Below are 23,980 nucleotides of genomic sequence, written 5' to 3' on the forward strand. Positions count from 1 at the left end.
CAGTCCTTGAAAGAAAATGGGTTGTGGCTATAATAGAGAGTATGTCTTATTAAGTCCTTGTGTTCAGGGGCTTGAAGAATACTATGAGGAACTGAAATTTGGGATTACAACAGGATAGGGGATATGATATAACCTAGAATACAACATGTGCATATAGTTCATCATGCAGTAGTGTGGGGGTGATGCCTGAGCCAAGGTTTGTAAAGGGAAAGAGTCAGCCAGATGAAGGGTATATTGTGTACATGTAGAATTATATTCTAAATGATGGGTCCATAGGTGCAAAAGCATAAAGTCAGAGAGAAGACATTTAAGGACTCCAGGAGTTGAAAGCAGTGACAATTACTATTGGTTGTCTATTCACCAGCCAGCCTCATCTGCTTTCCTTTGCTGGTCTGTATTCATGTGGTGGCAGAAAGTACCAGATACAGACATTTCTAACTTGTCTAATGGCTAGACATGGCCATGTGACCCAATCCTAGCTAATGCGATGAAAGGGATCATGTGACTAGAGATATCATTTCTTTCATGATAAAAGAGGAGATGCCCAGGAAGAGGGCACAGTGATCTCAATCTGCTTGTTGAAACTATCTCGTAGAGGTGTGACCTTTGGAACTATAGCAACACTCTGGTGGCTACGAATGGCAATATCACCAGCACAGTGAGGATGACATTACAGAGCTGCCGAGCCACCTTGGGACCACACATTTCGGGACTTCTTATTATGAGAGGAAAAATAACCTTTATGACTTAAGCCATTTTTGGTTACATACTCTGTTATTTATAGCCAAAGCATGCTCATTGATAGAATCCTTATTCTGTGACTTGAGGGATGATGAAAGGTGTTTCAAAGGCTGTAACACAATGGGGTACCTGGGTGGCTCAGTCAGTTGAGCGTCTGACTTCAGCTCAGGTCATGATCTCACATCGGGCTCTGTGCAGACAGCTCAGAGCCTAGAGCCTGCTTCAGATTCTGTGTCTCCCTCGCTCTCTGCCCTTCCCCTGCTCACACTCTGTGTCTTTCTCTCTCAAAAATAAACATTAAAAAAAAATCAAAGGCTATAACACAATGAAATTTGTGTTTCAGAAAGATCAGGCTGATAACAAGCGAATAATTTATAGAAGAGAGCAAGATGAAGGGCCAGAAGGCCAGCTGGGATACTTGCAAAAATTCAAGTATGAATGGGAGAGGAAGGTGAAGATGAGGGCCTATCTCTGAACTGCTAAGAATGGAATATAAGGGAGGTTTAAAAAAAAAACATTTAGAAAGTAAAATGGACAGGATATGGGCATTCATGGGGAGAGACAGAAGATGAGATGAAGGGAGCAGTCAAGAACAAATCCCAAATTTGGGGCTTGGATAAGAAAGTGGGTGCACAGGTCACTCTTTGATATGTAGAATTTGGGAGAAGGAGCACAATCAAGGATGGGATGGAAGGGATGAACTCTCCGGGTTTGAGGAACCAAGTAGAGCCCAGGAAGCCACTGAATTTTATATGTGGACCTCAGAAAATCTGGATTTAAGATAAAGATTTACAACATATTTACATGGATATGGTAACTGAAGCCATGGAAATAGAGCTGGTCAGTCTTTTTGGAGCATATATAGAGCAAGGAGACAAGGGAAGGGGGCCAGGGTAGAACTTTGTGATGACCAACATTCCAGGACAGATAGGAAGAAAAACTACATTGATTCTAAGAAACAGCAAAGGGAGAAAGCAAAGAGAATGAATGTCACCAACTGGCAAAGAAATTGAAAGATTCTAGAAGGCAACTTCCTACTGCAGAGGACATAAGTAGAATAGGTGAGAAAATGACACTCTTGGTAACCTTAACCAGAGTGGTTTCATGGAGTGCTGAGTGAAGAAGCCAGAGTCAGCAGAGTGAAAGGGATAAGATGGATGTGACCCAAGGAGACTTTTATTTCAAGAAGATGCCCATGAAAAGAAGGAGACAGAGAGAGAAGGATAGTTATGGAAGGCGTGGGCCAAAGGAAGGGAATCTTTTCAATATGAGGGAGGTTTGAATGTCCTTACATATTGAAGGGAGGAGCCAGCAGAAGAGATGCAGCAGAGGTATGAGAGAGGGGAATGTGGAGATAATTGAAGGGGTGAGGTCCTTGAGGTTTGGGAGGGGAAGGGAAGGGGGGTTGAGGGGCATACATTTTGCAAACCAATTCAGATCATAGTTCCTTCTAAAGCAAATTAACTCTTCGGTGAAAAATTTGGTCCCAATCAATACTGGTGTTCTCCCACCTCCCTAAAATCATGCAAGGATCTTAGCACAGCATCAAAATATCTGGATGGCCTCTCTGGTTAATGATAGCAGTTAGCAGAGAGCACAGAGATGCTCACTCTGCAGGCCTACAGGGCCCAATCTGCTTTGAAGACGACTGAGCCCATAGGCTGGGGCTCAACATCCTTAGATTTATGACATAGATATCCCAGCATTCCCCATATACTGCCACTGAGTCCCCCATTACTGGGGGGGACTTCTCTCTCCTCTCCACCTCCAGGCTTTTTAGAAATGATTCTCTTCTTTTCCCCCATTTATAGGCTATTCCTTCTCTACCTTCTCTGGGTATCTGCAGAGAACAGGACTTCCTGCAACCTCTGTTTTTCACCTTGCTGCAAACCACCTGTGAGGTAAAGGGTGGTGGGGGTGGAGGCAGGTGAGGAGCATAGAACAAGCATAGATTAATATCATAGTAAATTATTCTGTCCCAGGGGGTAGAATCCAAAATTCAAGTGCAGAAATGAATCCTTTACAAGAGGAGAAAATCTCTTCTACAGGATATTGCTAAGTTGGCAGTTGGCCATAGGGGAAGGGCAGGAATTTAAGAATTTTCCAAGCTTACAGGATAGACTGTCTATTGAGAGCGATAGACATGGCATAGTGGAAGAACAGGTGTACTGAGGATTATGAAACAAGCCCAGAACAGCTCATGTATGGAAGGGGAGAAGGAACACAGAAGTATTGCTGGGCAATGTTAAGTCCTTGGCTGGAGTTAGGAAACACACATTATTATGGCACACATCTGCATTATTGCGTGATTTTCTCCAGCATGGTTGGCAACCTTAGGGGCAGGAAAGAAGAAAACACACAGTTGGATGCATCATGGGACAGGACAGGGTGGGAAACTTCCAGAGACATGGCAGGAAGACCAGGGTACTGGCTAGAGGCAGTCTACTGCAGTTTAAGATCTCTGAGACAACACAGTTCTGGGTGGTGGTCATGGAGTAGAAGATCATTGGAGGTGAAAATACCAGGGAACCAGGAGTCAAGGAAATTGAACTGGCTATTCATGCAGACAGTGGCAAGGATGTCTCTGAGTCACCTCTCAAAGTTACCAGTGAATGGGGTGGGTGGTGAGTGGCAGAAAGGAACAATAAAGACGGGTACATCCAGACAGCGAGAGCCTCTCAGTGAAAGAGTTGGTTGTCAAAGGATAGAAGTTGTGGTTTGGCAACACCAAAGGAAAACTTGAAGGGCACTGACCTTACTCCTCTCAGTAAGCCATTCTCAGGGTTGCCTCTTACCTGTGAAGTGTCTACAGATGATTTCAGGATGGCACCTCAGAGATTTTGATTGGCACTCTGGTCTAGACTAACACATCATTTTAGATGAAAAAATGAAGATCCAAGAAAAAAGAAATGATATGCAGGGTGCAGGCAATCAGACCCCCATCCAGGGGCCTTTCCCTTATGCCTCCCTGCTGCTCAGTTTTGGCTGCCCTGGTTTGTAGTTGCCTTAACACTAAGCACAAAAAGAATAAAAAGAAGAAGGAGGAAGAGGAAGAGAAGGAAGAAGAAGAAAAAGGAGAAAGAGGAAGAGGAGGAAAAGAAGACTTCTTTTAAAAACCTACTCAGCTACAAATTGTTATTACCAATAATAGTAGCCTGCCTGTCAGCAGCAAGCAGTAGTGCAGGCTTTCTGGGTTATGAGTTTTGAAAGGGTTTGTTGCATGGAAATCCTCAGTGAGGCCTGAATCTAGAACTGGGGTCCTCCTCACATGGCTCTCTTGGCATCCCTACATAGAGTTCCCAGCCACCGAGGATGCTGAGGACTTGGCCTGGACTAAAGGCAAAGGCAAGATAGGTGCCATTTCAGCTTTTTTCCTGAAGCCCACCCTTGTTTTATATGGCTTCTTAAAGGTGAGGTCTTCTCCTCCCAAACACAGCTTACGTACTGTTACATGGGAGATAAATTCCAACAGGCTAAACAGTCACAAGAACAAACAAACAAAAGGCTCTTTAAAAGAGCTGAACTTTGGGGTTCAAAGTCTAACTCTGCTATTCACTGCTGTTGTGATCTTAGAGAAATTATTAAATCTCTGAGCCTCAGTTTCCTCATGCATAAAATGAGGATTACCAATAGGTCTTACCTCATCAGGTCATTATAAGAGAGTATGTGAAATTATCCAGGTAAAATGCTTAGCACAGTTTCTGGTACATAACATGCACTCAATTAGCTTGTTCTCCTTGGTCCTCAGTTTCCTCAGCTATAAAATGGACATTATTGTGTCCCCGCCAAATTCATATGTTGAAATCCTAACTTTCAAAGTGATGCTATTAGGAGGTGGAGGCCTTGGGAAGTAACAGATCATGAGAGGAGAGCCCTCGTGTATGGGATTTGTGCCCTTATATAAGAGATCCCACAGAGCTCTCTTGCCCCTTCTGCCAAATGATGACACAGTGACGAGTTGGCTGTCTCTGTCTATGAACCAGGAAGCAGGCTCCCACCAGATGTCAAATCTGCTGGTGCCTTGATCTTAGACTTCTCAGCCTCTAGAATTGTGAGGAATAAATGTGCTATTTTTAGTATAGCAGCTTGAACTAAGACAGTGATCAGTAACAGTTCTTGAGAGGCATGTGGCTGGCTCAGTCAGTAGATCATACGACTCTTGATTTCTGACTCATGAGCTGGAATCCCGTATTGGACCTGGAGCTTCCTTAAAAAGAATGAATGAATGAATGAATGAGTGAGTGAATGAGTGAGTGAATGAATGAACTTAGATAACAGTGCTTACCTAACTGGGTTGTCGTGAGGAACTGTGAGAAACCATCTGCATAAAATGTTTAGCACTATTCCTGGCACATAATATGCACTTAATTAATGCTACTTATAATTCATTTATCTGCCTACCAGAAATTCTATTCCTATTTATGTTTGCCTAATTGTATCCTTTTTTGACCCAAAAGGCTCCCTCTCCTCCATAACTGATGTGAGGTGAAGGTAAGTGGAAGTTCTTTGCTCCTTCAGAATTGAAAGCATTGTTGCCAATCTCCTCAGTACAAATTTCATAGGGATATGCTTTCTCATGACTGTACTAGTTAGAGAGACTTTAAAATATGACATAAACCCCACTAAAGAATTACACTGTTCTAATTTTAGTTGGGAAGTATGGTATCACACTATCTCAGGATCTGACCGTCAGTTGGATTTAGTCACTCCCTATCCTTACTCTGATGTGGATGATAGCCCCAAACATGCAACTGGATTTGACATTTTTACCCAGAAGCCAATTAGCTGTGTGAATTAGATATTCCTTCGTGAGTGTCCACTGTCCCTCAGTAGGTCTGGATAATGAAGCCAATCATTTTTGGAAAGCAAAGCCAACAACTCTCTTCAGATGTGTGGACAAGAGCCACTCAAAGTCTTCATGCACTTAAATAAATGTTGAGTGCAAGGCCTAGATTCCCTTGCTAAAGATTCCAGAACCTCTAGTGGAAAGTACATAAAATGCCACATTTTTAAGAGAAAAGGGGAAGTGCTAGTATAAAGATATTTTTATTAGAGGGGAGTCTTACTCCTTATACTATTTGAATAGTCTCTAGCAGTTCCCAGGGAAGAGAGAACTTGACCAGTGCAAAGGTGCATTTCAGACCTTCTGGTAGGAATGTTCCCGTGGTGGAAGTGGTTGCATAAGGCCATCAGAACATGGTGAATCTGAGCTTACAATCAGCAAATATCTTAACTCACATTAAGCACACAGATTAAAATTTAGCTTTCTGTCCAGCTCACCTACACAGAAACCATATAGATCAGATGATATGACCTTTTCAGCCTATGTGACAGCTTCCCACCAGCTGGCCTCCCACACTGCTTGGGTGAATGTTTAGTCATTGTCAAATAAATAAATCCTAGCTGCCAGTCCTCCTGAGGCCTGTCACATAGGGCTGCGCACGTGAGAAACAGCTTGCTCATACCAATCAATGCCTAAAATCTGAAGCATCTGGCCCAATGACTTCAATTCTAGGCTTATATTTGAGGGCACAGTTTGATTTCTCTGTTCATTTAGCATGCCCTCCCAGCTCCGCAGCCCCGCGGCCTCTCATCACACCTCGGCTTCAGCCTTCTGGGAGGATAACGGCTTGCATTCTGACAAAGTCCCTGAGGACTTTCCTGAGATAATTAGGAGACATTGCACAAAACCATGTGAACATACCCATATTGTCAAACAAACCCTCTGTGATGTCAATTTTATGTGTCACCTTGGCTGGGCCACCCGGCCAGATTAAACATTATTTCTATAGGGTATGTCTGTGAGGGTGTTTCTGGATGAGATCGGCATTTGAATCTGTGGGTTCCTGACAGTGGCTTGCCCTCCCCGGTGTGGGTGGGCATCATCCAATCCAGGGAGAGTCTGGAAGCAGAGAAAGTAGAGTCCATTTCCTCCCTGCCTATCTGCTCAAGCTGGAACTTCAGTCTTCACCTTCCCTTGGACTCAGATTTACAGCATCAGCTTTCCTGGTTCTTAGGCCTTCAGACTTGGACTGCAGTTACATCACTGCCTTTCCTAGGCCTGTTGCAGACAGCACCTCGTGGGACTTCTCAGCCTTCATAATCACATGAACTGAATCTCCTTTACATATATGTGTAGATAGAGAGGTTAACAGACAAGACAGACAGACAGACAGACTATTGGGTTCTCTTTCTCTGGAGAACCCTAATATATTCTACCAAATTTCTGTTCCCCTTTAATCTCAAAATCCCACAGCTCTCCCAGGACCTGAGCTACAGCAGTGCTCTTACTGATCCCTCCCATTCTAGTGTTCTTGAGATCCCATACCTCATTGCCCTCGGTGCATTTTTATAAACTGAAGCCTTACTACTATCAGCCACATGAGCCTTAAATATACCCTGATGTCACACAAGATCTCTGGTTCTGGGTCGCTCAATGGGATTGGGTAGATGAAACTGCTACTGGAAGTGGGGTTCGTAGGCTTGCCAAAGGAGGACATCTTACTTAAGGTCGGTGTCCAAAGCAGAAAGAGTAGAAGAGCACATTGCACCACAATCCTTGAGGTGCAGACAAGAATCAGGAGTCACGGGGATCTGACGCAGACATTGAATCTAAGGGCAGATGAGATTATGAAAGGTGAATAAAACCAAGTGCCAGAAACCAGATGTTAATAAGATTGGAGGGGAAAGAGGAAGAGAACAATTGAGAGAGACTGAGATAGAATCTAAGGGGCTGGGGGTGGGATATTGATGGGGTTTTGTTTGCCCAGCATTCCTTTTTCAGCTGGAGAACTGTTTATTCTCCAACACAAAGCCTTGCCTCCCCTACTGCACAAAGGAAGGCAGTGACCAAGGCTGGGACTCCCTGGGGACCCTATCACCTAACTACAGTCAGTAGACCATAGTGATTGGTCTAACGGTAGACAAGGATCCAAGCAGGGCCAGAGTTCTTCCATGAGATTTTTCTACTTAGATATGGGAGAGGAAGCGCCCCTCTTCCTGTAAGGATGACCATTTGGATCTATCAGCAATCATCTTCCCATGATGTGCAAAGAGTTGTCTGTGGCAGGATAGAATAAAGCCAACATATGAAGAAGAGTCGAAATAAGAGAGAAATAAAAGAGTGATAAGCTCCAAAGATATTGCTTGCACCCCTAGATCTAGTCCTGCTTTAAATAGGTCCTTAAATTTAACCAATTACATGTACCAATTCCTTTTTATTTTGTTTATTTTAGTATATTCTGTCATTTGCAATCAAGTATCTACTGTGTTGTGTAGAACAAGCATTAGCTAGAACCATTCCAAAGCCTCACAGGCCACGTCTTGTCCTGCCTGCTCAGCCTCCACCTACCTGGTTTCCCCACCTCGCCACCTCCATTCTTTCAAGCCCCATTGCTCCAACCTTCTGAGCTCCTGCTTGCTCCCTGGAATGAACAATAAATGATCTCTCAGTGAATACATCTGAATTATTCTAAACTGAAGTCTTCAAATCACCAAATGTCACTGTTTAATGTTATAAAAGTGTGCTGAAAAGACATGCATAGAACATTTGGAAAAGAGAATCCATTTTCCCATTGACTTCATTGCAGAAATGTTTCATAGGGGGATGTTGGAGCAAAAGGCAGAAGAACAGATTCTGGACCTAGAATCTGAAAACTTTGGTTTGGTTTTATTAAACTATACAGTACGTCCGCTCTGCGCCAACCACTATTTTAAAAATTTTGCTGTTAATTCATTCAACTCTCAACAACCTACCACACCAATGATAGGTAGTAACATATTCTCATTTTACAAACGAAGAAATGGAGTCACAGAGAGTTTAAGAAATCTACTCAACATAATAAAGCTAGTAAATCTGCGTGCGGGGGAGGGGTGTGTGTAATGGTCATGTACTTTCAATTTGGAAACTTGTGTCCCTCATCCAGAAAATACAAGCTATTTGAAAAGCTGTGTGCATGGCGTAAGGAAAGACTAGGTTTGGGAGTCAGAAAGACTTGCATTAGAATTGTGAGCCTCAGTTCTTTCACATGCAAGACTGACTCACACCACCATGACATAGATTAAATTAGATAATATATGTCAGTGGCTATGGGAAACTGTTGGAAAATCCCTCTTCCAGCAAAGCAAAAGAGTTTCCCAGATGATTGCTATGGGTTTTCAAACAAGATGCCTGAAGTATCAAAGTCCTTTCATAAGAAACAGGCCACTCATATACAGTAATGCTCCCCCGCTCCTCAAAAAAGGTTAAAATGTCCCTTTGGTTAGAAATCCTGCTTGCTTGATTTTTATGTTTTTATAAAAGCACAGGGAACTATCTATCACAAATGAGGTAAGAGTTGCAATTAGATACCTCCATGGGCTTATATTTTCTGCCCTGAGAGAAAATAATAAAATGTGTCAGAATATGTCCTCCCTTACCCCGGGGGAATACTCACCTGGTGGCCACCAGGGAGACTTTGCTGTGTCTGCAGACAGAGCTCCTCCGTGTCCTCATTTTTCCCCGGGGAGCCACCTCACCTCTGGGGTAGGACAACTGAGACACCCTGCCTTCAGCAGGAGCTAAAATCAACACAATTAAAATCTAAAGAGTAACCTCTGCATGGAAGTAACCCTGGAGAGAGTGACTTTCAGACTAGCCTCTCGGTCTTGGGCCCCATATTTCCATTTCCTTGTGATTAAGAGAATCGACATAGGAATTCCACTATAAATGTAACAGCGTGAGACTGAAATGTTCCAGGTCTCCTCCAAGAGGTCATGCAAAACAAGAGTAATGGAAATGACATCAGTATGGGTAATTCCATTTTGAACAAAACTAGGGAGATACATAATCCTTAGCTCCAAAGAACATCAGAAGGCTGTCCAAGTCAGGTGCAGAAGCTACTTAGGAAGAAGCTGGCAAGGGCGGGGGATGCTAAAGGAGCTGGCCCGGGGGCTCACAAGATGCGAGCAGAAATATACTTCTTCTAGGTCAGGGGCTCATCCCCGCTGTGATAGATAAATACCCCATGAATATAATAAGAGTTGCAACATCTAGGGAGAGAGGGTCAGAAAAGGAATGGGCAGAAGCTATAGTGGATGGGGGGAGGGTGGCCACTTTAAAATCCTTTTGGCCCTAATTCTTACTCCAGGCAAAACACGGTGTCCATGTTCATGCAAGTTTGACTGGCTTTGCATAGATCAGTGGATAGAGCTTTGCCTTGGGGTTAAGGGTTAAGACTGCCTAACTCTCACTTCCTGGGAACCCACTTTTCTATTCGGCCATGCAAAACCCAGAGATGTGGGGGGTAGGAGCCAACAGATAAACACTCCCCCCTTTTATTCCCAAAATGAGTATTTCGTCTTGGTAGATTTCAGTATGTTCAAGCACTAGTTGCCAAGCAGGAAGTCATCTCAGTAATGTACCTTTGTGTTGGCTTTTTCTGCTTTCTGTCCTAATTTCCTAAATGTTGAAGTCACAGTCCTCAAAAAACAAACCCAAAACCAAGCAAAAAAAAAAAAAAAAAAGAACAAAATCAAAAACAAATGAAAAAAAAACCCCCAAAACCTACCTACCTTTTTCTCAGCCTTTGTCTCAGTCTCTGCCTGTTGTTGGTGCCAGGCTAAGGAAGTTAGTACCAGAAATGGCCCTAGAATGCAAAATCTCAGAATGGGATTTTGGAACTGATCACCCATGAGTCCAAAGGCAAGGGCCCCATTTATGGTGGTCCTTGAGGGACAAGGCACCACAGTGAGTTCTTGCCTGCTGGGGATTAGGATTAGGTGCTGGTGGAAGGTGAAACATGACACGAGCAGTATAGGGAAACCGTAATTATGAGGATGGTGACATTCACTGGTTTTGGTAACTGCTTTCAAATATCCTGGAAAAAAAAAAAAAAAAGACAGCTACAGGTCAACCAGCCATACACTGTGGCTGGATAACTGCAATGTGGGATCCCAACCATGCTTTTTGTTAGAAGATCAGGAACTCCTTTCTCTTCCTGAAGACCACACATTATTTCACCAGGTATTACTGTGATACCCACAGCAGCCAAAAATGACTCAATCATTAAAAAATCAGTTGCTTAAACATCATGTCATTGGAAAGAGGGAGACCTTAAGCTCTTTTTATGCATGATGATCAAAAACAACCAGGGAAATGTGTCAGATTTTTAACGGGTTGAAATATACGTAGATTTTTTTCTTTAGGCCAGCAGAGGGCAATCTAGGTCCCAAGAAACTACTATGGGGGGGGGGGTACAAAAGGGAAAAAAAAGAACATAAAAGACCATATATAATAACCAGATGCCATCAAAATCTTGGTGATTGAGTACGTTAAGTCAGTCAGTGCAGGTCTCCTTAGACTCCTGAGCCATTTTCCTCCTCTTATCTGTATTTCCTACATAATAAATTCAGATCCTTTCATGTTCCTAAAAAGAAAAAATCAAGGCAAGAGAAAAGGTGGTTACTGCTAATGTCAAGAATTAACCTGTGCTCTCTGCAATACTTCCAAGGGACTCTTTTCACGCAAGTGCTGCCACTCCAAGGTGAGAGGAAGCTGTTCCTCCTCTCTCCCTCTCAGCCACCAACCCATGTCTACTAACTGAACCTCTTTCCTGGTGCTCACAAATCTAAGGGTTCCAGGCCTGACCCAGCGTTTCTGAGTATGGCCCTAACGCTGCCGGCGGAACTATGGGCTGGAGCAGGATGCCAGGTTAGCCTGCAGATAAGGGCCCCCACTCTAGACAGCTGCACCAGAATCTGGTGTCAGACCCAAGATGCCGCATTTCTTGGATGCGGAATCTTGGTTGATTCTTACAGGGTCTGACTCGTGACCCACCGATCTAAGTAAGAAAAGTGGGGATCTGACATTAACCTGATCCAAGGCAGTTGAGTCTCACTATAGGCATAATTCTCTCTGACTCCCTCACAAGACACAAAGTAAAGCATGAAGGAAGGTCCAGGAAGAAGGTAGGAATTAATTCTAAGTCAGCACAGACACAGGTCGAGTGTGTCTTTTCTGTCATCAGCTTATGGGCGGAAACACTGGGACGAGTGGGTTTGCAACATCACTCTGAGGGTGGAAATGCACATGCCAAATGTTACCTAAACAATCAACAAATGTGAATGTCTAAAAAAAATTAAAGAAAAAAATAGAAAAAAGCCAGAAAATATCTGGCTTCATACTTAAAACGTTTTAATACGGACTAGCACTTCCCAAACTTGCCTGGATCTGAGAATCACTTGGGAAGCTTGCTTTTAGCATCCTGACATGGACACAACGGAAGTGGGCTTCTCAGATCTGCCATGAAATGCCTTGATTTCCTAACTGTCCTTCTCCACAGAAAGTTCTATTCAGTGTGTGAGCACAAAGAACAATTTCGTTGGGGAAAATAACTGATGAATGCATCTATGTTTTGTCCTTATTCTCAATACCATAGACAGAGCTTAAATACCAGGAAGAAGCTAGCTCTTCATAAGTTTGTCTCATGGAGCAGTAGTACTTCAAGTACAGTCCAGGGACCAGGAACTAACTAGACAAGAAAATTTCCAGGCTCCACAGCAAACCTCTGGGGGCGGGGCCCAGGCATCTGTTTTAACAAGCTCAACGTGGTTCTGATGCCTGTGAACTTTAGCAGCACCGTAGTAGACTATTTCCTAAACCTTTCTGATGGGAGATCCAGCATCAGGCCCCTCTGTGGGCAATGTGTAGCTGGAATGAGACCTGGAAGAACGATTCGTGTATGTACCCCCAGGCCACTCTCATCCAACGGTTTAGGAGGCTCTAGGCACCACTTGGAATTCTTTACCTCCATGAATTGTGGTAGAGGCAGATATTTGACAAGATACATGTTAAGAATCACTGGTGGAGCTTCTGCTAAACTCAAGCCTTTTCCTAAACTCTAGTCCCTCACTGTATCCAGGACAGGCGGTAGAGCAGTAAATAATGTGTCCTGGTGTCGTGTAGTCGAGTGACTAGAATGGAGAAGGTGTAACTTCCATGAAAATGGCTCTGTGCCCGGCTATGCCGAGTGCTGGGGCTGCAGCTCTCAGGGTCCTTGCCAAAGACCCAGCATGGAGCTCAGGCACGGAGGGCTCCAGCAGTACTTTCTAGCCAACCACAGGGGATTCCTGGAGAAAACTGAGGTCCAGAATCAGAGCCCCTTCCCTGCAGGCAGAACTGAGGGAACAGTGCCTGCCTCGTGGGCTGGGAGCCGGGGCAGCACCCACACTTAATTTGCTTCAGAAAAACAAAGGAATGTGATGTTTCTTTTACCAGGCACACATGGAACAATTTTAAGAAAACCAAAACACCAGCAGGGAGATAGTGTGTGAAAAATGTTGCTTTTAAAATGCTGCTTCTACCTTCTGCTTTATCTCCTGCATCTCAAATTCTATAAAGTAAGCCTTTTATAAGACCTTATAGTCTCTTTATTTCACCCCATTAAGCAGCTCACCATTTCTTTGTCTTGCTAAGATATCTGGTAACATTGGTAAATTCTATTTTATTTTATAAGCAGGAAACATCAGATGCTACTTTGAATAAACAATCAACCTGTTTACAGGGCTTTCTTCCAGTATATCAATCCTAAAGAGCTAAGTGTTTAAGGTTTAAAACCTTAGTCTTCAGTCAAAGTCATAAATATTAAGCTTAGCGGAGTGCTTGCTTTGGAGGAATAAATAATGATGGCTCCCATTTCCTCTGCCTTCAATTACAAGCATCATTTTATAAAAGTGTTAAATGTGCCTGATTTCCTGCTGTGAAAAGAATGATAGGAAATTCAAACACAGCTATGAATACAACACAGTTATTGCTTAAAGGCCACTGAAAGCCTATAATCACGATAGATTCTGCCTGATGAAGAAATCTACAGTTTGCCCACCTGGAATATAAATAAATAAATATTCCTGATTTGAGCGCATGCTGCAAACATTTTTTTCAGGTGACACATGTGAACCTCTTGTTCCTGAGACCACGTTTGCCATGAGGAAAAAAAAAAATATAAAGAGCCCAGATTGCAGAGATGCCTCCAAATATCTTTGAATTTTCCCGATATTTAAACTTCATTTTCCACCCTCTACTGTGGACACCTTTGTCATTTCTTGTCTGCAGGAAGTTACCCTAGTCTTAGCTGTGGGTGAATATCAGCACCTAATCACGCAGGGTGGTGCAAAATAGTCCAGGGTTCCTTTCCAGGAAAATGGTACTGTGATCGATGGTGCTCTCCATTCTTCTGCCTCCAAAGCTGACAACCTGCTCCACTCCTTCAAGTATCACAGCTCTTCCTGTCCCAAGGGGAAGGCCGCCATGACTCAGGCATACGTGATAGTGAAGTGGCATTCAATGGCCTTTAAGTTCTTAGCATTTATTGGGCCCTATAAAAAAATAACCTTGATCTTTTCCTTGACCTTGATCCTTTAATATGGGAGCTCATAACAGGTCCCTGGTAGCTGGACCTAGGAATTGACAGTTGTGGCCACCTCTCCACATAGCCGTGTAAGTCTTCACTCACCAGCACCCAAAGTTACAGGTGGAGGCGTCGGGCTGACACTTTCTTCAGCATTAAGTCTTTCCTATGTCATCACTGCCATCTGCATGGGATGAAAGACAGTCTGCATAATAGTTTTTAATTTGGTTAATAAGGTCTCAAAATAATGAGCCTTGAAAGTACCCCCATAGTTCCATCTAGACCACAAGAGCGTCTTGAAAACAGAGTTTTTGAGATAAACCTGGTTGACTAAGCCCCTGCTGAGACTCTGCAGAATAGGACTCGGTACACTCCAGGATATGTTTTACACCATATGGTCTCAAGAAAATTTCAGTTCTTGGTCATGTTCTTCTTACTGTCTACTTATTTATAGCAAAGAGAAAACTTTCTCTTTAAGACCCATCAGAAAAACAAAATGGGACAGTTGCCTCACTAAACTTGTTTTCCATTTTCATTCCATCTAGTTTAGTTCTGTTTCTGTTTCCACTTCAGAAAGTTTATTCTATGATTAGTTTTAGAAAAAGTGTTTGGGGTAGGATCAACTTCCCCAGTGGTGGTCCACAGAACTGCCTGCTCATTTCAATATTTAACTTTCATAAAAAGGCATTTACGATACTTCAATAAAAATCAGGAGTATATTATTAATGTTCTCGAAGACTCTCTCAAATAAATATTAAGTTCTTCCTGGAAACTGTGGTCATATCTGATACTTTTGTTTCAATTGATATTGACTCATGAGGTTATATGGTGCAGGGTCTTGCTATTAGTTTCCCTTTGAATGGACAGAACTACTATCACACAAGTGCCATCACATCGGAATGTGTAACATTACAAACAATGCAGTGCCTTACTGGCTCAGTATGGTTTAATGCACACGGTTCTTTCTCTTCCTGGACTCACTGTTCTGTACAGATCATCTTTTTTTTTTTTTTTTTTTTTTTCCTATCATGGCTTCAGAAGCACACTATATTAATCACTATAAGTTTGTTTTGTATCTAAAAAGTGTAAGTCTTCCAAATTTGTTGTTGATCTTCAGGAAGAAATACCCTTTGCATTTCTCCGTAAGTTTTATAATGCTTGTCAATTTTCACACACATAAAACAAACAAACAAACTAAAACTTCCTGAGACTGTAGTTGAAACCACCCTAAATGTAAAGGCCAGTTTAGGGAAAATTACATCTTCACAATGCTGAGTTTTCCAATCCATAAACACAGAGTATCTCTTCACTTATTAAGGATTTTATTTTTTCTCAAGCATGCTTCATAATTTTCTGTGCAGAGATCTTGTTTAATTCTTGTTAGATTTGTATCTATGGATATGATGTTTTGCAGATGATTTTTAAACCTTTTTTCTAATTATCACTGGTATATAAAAATAAAATGATTTTTAATATTTATGTCATATTTAGTAATTCTATTAAATTAACTATTGATTCTAATAGTTTACTTGTGATTTTTCTGTATTTTATCCATTCATGTCACAGGTAATTTCTTTTTAAAACTGTTTTTAAAAAATGATTTGTGGGGTGCCTGGGTGGCTCAATCGGTTGAGTGTTGACTCTTGGTTTTGGCTCAGGTCATGATCCCAGGGTCATGGGATTTACCCATGTCAGGATCTACGCTGAGCATGGAGTCTGCTTAATAGTCTTTCTCTTGACTCTTAAAGATAGAGAACAAACTGAGTGTTGATAGAGGGGGGTGTAGGGGAGGGCTAAATAGGTGAGGGTTATAAGGAAGGTACTTGTTGTGATGAGCTGTTGTATGAAAGTGAAGAATCACTGAATTCTACTGCTTATGTTAATGAACTAAACTTTATATTAAAAAAAATAATTAACTCCACAGGAGTTATAAATAAAGGTCTTAACCACAAGGAAAAAAAAAAGATTTTTTTCTCCCTCTGCCCCCTCCCGATTGTGGTCTCTCTAAAAATGAATGAATGAATGAAAATAAGAATTGATCTGTAATACTCTTAACTCATGTAGCTGGCAACAAATATTATTTTCGGGTTCGACCAGTTAACATAGAGAACTCAGTATATTAGATTAACACTGTTTGTGTTAGATCAGAACATCATACTGCCCTCAGCATGGAAGAATACAAAGGTATCCAATATGTTAAAATTCATGTGTATTTTCTCAGAAGCTCAGGAAATACATATTCTGTAGGCACTGCTCGCCTACCTTACCAACCCCCACTCCCCTACACACAGAGAGAAAAGAATGCCGCCTTTTGGACAATCTAGATTTCCCTAGTTCTTTCTCTTTAAGTATGAAAGACAAGAGACAGAGGAACAAGGGGGAGAAGAAGGGGGGAAATGGTGGGGGAAAGGGAGAGAGGCAAACCATGAGAGACTCTTGAATGCTGACAAAAACTGAGGACTGATGGATGTGGGGGGGAGGGGGGGGATGGGCATGGAGGAGGGCACTTGTGGGGATGAGCACTGAGTGTTATGTGGAAACTAATTTGACAATAAACTATTTAAAAAAAAAAAAAAGACAAGAGAAGACTGGTTGAAATGAAATATTTTATTTGTCCCTCTGGACATTATATTCTTCTGCTATCACCAGTGATGATATCTCACATGATTTTAAGAAGACTTCCCCTCCTCACTCCCGAATCGCCTTCTTCCTAGAGCCACCCAAGAAGCTCCCCGTGTCCAGGCTAGGTCACGTCCCGCTAAGGGGACTTCCCTTGCTCACAGGGAGGGAGAGCTGAGGCGGGGAGTGGGTCTAGACTGGCTGCATCAGAAGACAACGGAGCCTGAAATGAGACCCAGTCTACCCACTGTCAGACCCACCAGAACAACGGACGCAAAATAAAGCACCAGGGCCTCTGGTTCTGTCTTCAGCAATATTTATTGGAAACGGCGATGCTTCCTGTGGTAAGAGTTTATACATAAAGCAGTAAGATTTGCCTTTCACTCCACATGACCCACTACCGCAGGCAGCACATCCGAAGCAGCACATTAAACCTTTGAAAGAGTCTGTACAGGTAGATAAATAGAACTCTGGATACCTAACAGGACTTGATGACCAATACAAAATAACCCAGAAGAACAAAAAACCACTCATAAGCTTACACACGGCACTGTACACACAACATGAATATGAAATAGAAGGGACAGAAATAAAAGTAATGACGGAGTTGGGAAAAACTTTTGCATCTGCAGCCACACATCTTAAATTGCTAAGCACAAATATCATCTTTATTTGGTCCTCATTGAGGGCAGAATATGCACAAATGATGTTCAAAGAACACAAGGTGGAAGTGGAAAGGAAAGACAATCGCTGTTTCTTGGTCTAGGAACTAGTGGAAAAATGGTTTCTGGTGTTTTTCTCCTTGTGTCTCTGTGCCAAATGGACTCATGAAACACGTAATTCATAAATAAAACTGAAGTGAAGATTTTTTCGTTCCCTCTTTCCTGTACCTTCAGAAACGGCCTAAATACATACATGGTTTCTCTGCGGCAAGAAATTTAAGCTTGAAAACCAGATGTTTTCCCAATTTGGCATAGTGGAGAATCTCTTCTCTTCAGCCCCTCCCACAATATGCTGGCTGTGAACTGTCACTGTGGTACTTAGGAATAATGGCGGCGGGAATCCCCCTCTGGCTTTATTGGCAGGGAGAGAAGAAAACTGGCTGTCCCTCAGAAACAGGCATAAGTGAGAGGAACAAAGGGGACAGTTTTCAGAAAAGGTTGTTAATTCACACTCAACACTTTCCTACCGATAGTATCAAGGGACCTACTCATTCAGACCAGAAGACAAGTTGCTGGTGAGGGAGGCTTTCTTCCACAATTCAGTGACTCACATATTTGGGAGGGGCTATGTGAAAGCAAGAACTTTCTCCTACGGAAACGGAGAACCTGAGACCTTGAGATGGCCCCTGGGTGATAGACAGTATCTTCGGTAGGATGGGTTTTCTGTGATGTGGCTCATGGTCGAATTCTAAGAAGCCACAGCCTCCTGGGAACCGTGTAAACAGCAGTTCCGTGACTACCGGCTGGTCTCAGATGGTGTTTAAAAAGCACATGCCATGCCCATCAGCCTAAGAAGATACCATCCATCACCATGACTCTTGTGGGATCACACAAGTCAACCAAAGATACTCAGTGGGGCTTGATGACTTGGACCACTGTGGCCTGCACTTGGGATGTGTTGTAAGCAGCATTACCAAAGCAGTGGTTAAACTTAACTATCTGGGTCAAGAGGAGGCAAGCCTGCCAGCCTAACACCCTAATGAGGCAGGGCAACCAGAATCTCCACATAGTTGATGGGGAAGAAGCCTGACTGGCCATGAAGCATCCCCTCATACCAGTTCTCATCAATTTGGTTAGTGAGTGTGATGATATCACCCTCTTTAAAACCCAACTCCCCTTCATTCTCAGGTTCAAAGTCGTACAGAGCTCGGCAGCAGGGCTGATCCATTGGGGCACCTGGAAGCGAAAGCAGGAGAGAAGAACACAGAAAGACAAGGGGTATTTAAGTCGCATATCTACCACCTGCTGTGCCTACCCGGCTTGCTGTCCCCCTTGATTCCTCCCTCACTCCTCCTCCCACTGAAGCTTCCTCCTGTGGCTAGTCCTGAGTCCACTGCATGCCGTTTGCCCTTTACCAGCCCTCAGAAGCTTTCTCAGATTTCCAGAAGTTGTTCAATGCCTGCATCCACGTCCAGTATGAAAAACAGCTTTGCTTGTAACACTATGCTTGTAACATCTATGCTTGTAACACACGCACAAAGTCCATCAAGGTTTGCCTTCCTAAAGATGTCCACAGATGGGAGACCCAGCGATTTAAGGGGTTTTAATGAGATTTAGGTTACTAATATAATAAGGCCAGAACCCTTTCCGTGTCAGCATTTTAAAATCTCCGCACACAGGAAAGAGTCAAGTTAACTACATGGACAATGCTTGGCAACCTCAATAACTGTGCCGTTTTCACTTTTGAAAGATAGAGACTCCAGCCTCTGTGAAACTGCTATAATGTGGTGAAAACAAAACAAGACAAGACACTGGGTTCAAGTTCATATTCTGGGTGACTTTGCACAAGGCACTTACTTCCCTTTCAGTTTCTTTGTCTAACGTTAGAACTAATAGCGGAACTTACTCTGCACTACTACTGTGACTATTTTTACATAACTGAGATTATGTAAAAAATTATATAACATTCTCTGTCAACTGTTGCATATATAAATATGAGGAGTACATCAGAGTTCTGGCATACACAGTATAATGTACTCTACCTTGGAATGGAATCAGGCCTAGTTTAAGTGAGCATATATATTTAATACAGTGTGTATCTGCACAGGCACATCAACTCAGACAAGTGCATACAGCTCCCATATCTTCTAGATGGTTTGAAAAGGAAATAATGTAACTTTTTTTTTTTTTTTTGCTAAAGAAAGCAGAAAATGAACAAGTCTCCAAAAAAGGGTGAGATATGTGGTTGGTTTCTGAACAGGGAGAAGCAAACTGGTCACAAGGGACGTGACTCATCCTGTGGCCAGCTAGCTTCTAAGAGCCACCGCTGTTTATACCTGACCCTGGGGCTCCGAGCTGCCAAGGGGAACACAAAGGGCAGAGAGCGCCGACTGTCACCACAGACCTCACTTTTTTCCTCCATGGCCTCCTGACAGCATCTCACAAAGCATTTCCTACTAAAGAACATAAGCACTGGGCTACAGGGGAAAGAGGCGACACTGTGAATCTTTGAAGTCCACACCCAGTTGTAAGAGAGTTTCCACTTCTTCGACCAAGTAAATGTTAAGGTTGAAACTGTCTCAGGCACAGGCTTTTACCTAACGTGTATAAAGGGTGGAGAGCAATGATGCCAACTGAAGGAATATGTCACTGGGTACACATCAATGTTCCTGATGGAAAATAAATTTTAGCTTTTACTGTACCAACCTCAGTTACACGGCACAGTGAGTTGGTGGAAGGTTGAGGAAGGAAAGAACAGATGTTGAGATCCGACCTGCATCCATCTGCAAATACATTCGGCCGTTTGCTTCCATGACTTAAAAAACCCAAGTAAACGTGTTTCTGGAGCTGCTGTCTGTGGGTTGTATGTGAGTGCATGTGGGCATGCCCTGCCAGGGGCATTCTCCCTCTACTGCACTCTGGAACAGAGAGTCAAATAGGGAAAAAGATGATATTCCTGGCACCAAACTGGCTCATTAGGGTGACTTAACACCACCAGGGAAGGTCAAAATCAAATGTGTTACTTAAGGGGCGCCTGGGTGGCTCAGTCCGTTAAGCGGCCGACTTCAGCTCAGGTCATGATCTCATGGCTCGTGGGTTCGAGCCCCGCATCAGGCTCTGTGTTGACAGCCAGCTCAGAGCCTGGAGACTGTTTCAGATTCTGTGTCTCCCTCTCTCTCTGACCCTCCCCTGCTCATGCTCTCTCTCTCTCTCTCAGAAATAAATAAAACATTTATAAAAAAAACCCAAATGTGTTACTTAAGAGGTTAATGTGTGCTGATGATGGAGAGTGAGAGAAAAGGGGACCTACAAAAAAAGTTTTCTAGAGGAGACAAGAAGGAAAAGGAGGGAAAGAAATGATCAGTGGGAAAAGAAGGAAGGAGTGCTTTAAGAGAGTTTCTGGCTGACAAAACCTCCCTGTAAGAAACGTGTCCCTGTATAGTTCTTGTGCAGCCAGAATGGACAGCACCTAGAATTTATGGACAAGTGGCAACGGGAGATGCCCAAGGCCCTTGGGATGGGGTCTGCAGGTCTCAGCTCCTTACCTGCAGGTTTGGGTGTACCGGTGTGGGAGAGGCCCCCGTTGGGCTGAGTACTGTCTCCAGTCGGAAACTCCAGGCTCATTCGTGGTTTAGGCTGATACTCTCTTCTAGGCTGAGATGAAGCTTGCCTTATTCTGCATTAAAAAGAAAAGGGAGGTGGGGAATAAGAGTATGTAGCTAATTAAGCAGCAAAAAGAAAAGCAGTTAACATCCAGGAAGGCTACCAGTGCGGATCAGGGAAAATCTCAAAAGAACCCACGGCCTTATCTGTGGAGGTCTCTGCTTTTGGTGGTACCCTTCTGTGGTCATACCCTCACCATCTTCAACCTTTCTCTCACTCCCTCTCTTCCTCCCTCATTTATTCAGAGCTCGCTTTGCAGATGTATCTGCCGGGAACACAAAGATGAGTAAGACACAGTTCTTGCCCTCAAGCAGCTTATGGTCTGTAAGGGAGACACAACATAAGCACACTGTGATAAGTACTGTTATGAAGATACACGCAAAATGCTACAGGAACACAGGGGTGGGAGTGGGGAGTCTACCTGCCCACAGGAAAGCTTATGGAAGGAGAGAAAACACAGCTAAGAGTCACTTCCAGATAAACAGTCCTTTCCAGAAGAAAGAGCTCAAGAGCTGGAGAAGGTTTGGAAGGAGGAAATACCATGTGCCCTGAGAACAGTGAACAGTTTGAGACAGAGGAAGGGAAAAGACCTGAGGGAAGACAGGAGGAAAGTGGAAAGGTACAGCCAAGAGCCAACAAATGTATTCGGTACACCCCTAAGTATTCTCCACAGTCTCAGATGTTCGTGAGGCAAAGCGTGTAGATTTGCAAGGACAGGGGGAGGCGAAGGTAGGGTGACTGTAGAACTGTGCTGACTCTGAACACATTTCAGAGGAAAAGAAAAGAAAATGGCCCTTCTGCTCAATGGCTGTCACAAAGACATACAGTATTTCTTCATATGTCGAAGTGCATGCTTTTAGATCCTTCTCGAGGCTTCCTAGTGTTACACAAATATCCGCAAGGGTGCACCAAGGAAAGCTGCACAAAGTGACACGTGTTCCAGTGAGGGCCTCTGTCTAAGCTGTGCAGGGTGGGGCCCTGCCCCTCAAGGGAGCCCCATTCACAAAGAAGACTACCACGGCCCCAGGGTGGGGTGCACCAGAAGAGAAGGAACAGGCACACGACAGCTGTCCCTCTGACGGTGGGGGGCTTGCTCGCTGCTCAGAGAAACACAGTGTGAAAAGATACAGGCTTTCAAATGGGGTACACCGGTCTGGCAAACCCCGGTTGCAGTGCGGAGTGATGCTAGGTGAGTTACTTTATCTCCCCGGGCTTCCCACCTTTAGGTGAAGCTAATCGTACTTCGTTTACAGGGCTGTTCTGTAAGACCAATGCTGATATGCCTCTGATATTCCACACAGAGCATCTGCTCAGCAAATCACATCCGTGATCCTCGGGAGCACCCGGCTTCCCATCTGTGGCGGCCAACACACAGTCCCAGGATTGAGCTCTCACAAACAAAAGAGTGCACTCAATGAAACAAAGGAAAACAAAGCCCCCGACCCACAGAGTCAAAACAAACCATCACAAGGTGCCTAGGCAGAATCGAACCTTGTGGCAGAAGTTTTACTTCAAGTATATTCCATTATTTACGCTTCTTTAGCCGTCATGTCATAGGAGAAAAATGGAAATGTCCAATTCAGGAACTGAAATACCTTTCTTCCAGTCTGACGGTGACTTGCTGCAGGATCTGGACCGCCTGCTTGTGGTATTCCAGCTGGGCCTGGACGAGCGCAGACAGCTGGCTCACCTGTTCGATCTGCAGGCCAATGGGGGGGCGGGGGGGACACCTTATTACCAGGTTACCGTCCTTAAGCAGCCACGCCTACATCAGCACATGTACGGCACCAAGAGATTCTGCAGTTTCCACAATCACTTAGAGATAAGAAGCATCGTATGCTTGGAAAAGGCAGCGCCACGAGGAGTAGCCCCCTTATTAGGAATCCTCTGGAAGACCGCACACAGCTCTCATTGAAAGTCCCATTCTTTGCTACAAACTTCCAGTTAGGCAGAATATGGCTAATTTTATTGACTTCCTCCAGGAAAGAAAATACATTGACCAAAGGACTTCTGGCTCTCTGTACTTTTCATGCTCTGTCGATATATTAATGTTGTTAATAAAAATGTGAATGCTGAGTTTTCACACGAGGCAGCAGGGAGGTAGTGTGTTAGGACACAGAATGTTTTGTCCTCTTTCAGCCTGTCTGAAATTTAAAGAGGCTGGGTCAAGTAACATCCTTGGGTGCATTTCAGCTCCAATATGCTAGGCACCCTCAGTGATTCTTCATTTGGTGTCTTGGGTTGTGACCTAGCTGCATATTACCCTACAAATCAGCAGAGGCAATGCTGTTTCATGAGTTTTGGGGTGGAATGGGGCCCTGGAAAGGGGAAGGAGCATTGTGATTCAGGTCACACCTCGTGCCCAGAGCCTCCTTCTTCAGCAGGCAGGCGGGACACGAGTTGTTTCACATAAGCACAAGCCTACACTGTGTCTCTGGGTGATGGAAAAATCCAGATATGTTCACCATGCCTCCCCTATCACCAGTCAAGGTAAGTGATAAGCACATAAAGGCTCTGTAAACATCTTGGAAGAAGTTGGTCAGCAAACGATAGGACCAGAGGTGGGAGTGAGTAAGAAGTTGAAAGCTGTTTAGCAGGTTTTATTACATGAGCGGTCAGAAGTCCTCATGGCTACGAGGCTGAAAGAAGTCAATGGAATATAACTTCTAAAGGCACAAATCATAATTTGGTGCTCTGGAAATGTAAAAGTAGCTTTAAACTACATTATCTCTATGCCCCAAATACGGTATCTATGCTGCAATCATCAATCTCAGTTGAAATTAGTTTTTGAAAGAAAATATCAACTTTACTTCAAAATACAGAACATCTTAACCTATACTGGGACCCTCAATTCTAAATGCATTTTAGGTGATATTCTTTTAGAATCTGAAGTCATTCTACCCTATATTT

General features: G+C 43.5%; 1 protein-coding gene across 1 annotated transcript in view; it reads right to left on the reverse strand.

Moving 5' to 3' along the window:
• Positions 1-17,044: 17,044 nt before the first annotated feature.
• SH3GL2 (SH3 domain containing GRB2 like 2, endophilin A1) overlaps positions 17,045-23,980 on the reverse strand; it is a 210,654-nt gene continuing 203,718 nt past the window's right edge. The window contains exons 7-9 of the mRNA XM_039240918.1: positions 22,666-22,769; positions 20,953-21,083; positions 17,045-18,643 (exon numbers count right to left, since the gene is read on the reverse strand). Coding sequence (XP_039096849.1) covers positions 18,444-18,643; positions 20,953-21,083; positions 22,666-22,769 — 435 coding nt within the window. The 3' untranslated portion in view covers positions 17,045-18,443. The remainder of the gene's footprint in view (positions 18,644-20,952; positions 21,084-22,665; positions 22,770-23,980) is intronic.

This window comes from Hyaena hyaena, unplaced genomic scaffold (assembly GCF_003009895.1).
Source record: "Hyaena hyaena isolate Hyena2069 unplaced genomic scaffold, ASM300989v1 scaffold_185, whole genome shotgun sequence".
In the NCBI taxonomy this organism is placed as follows: Eukaryota; Metazoa; Chordata; class Mammalia; order Carnivora; family Hyaenidae; genus Hyaena; species Hyaena hyaena.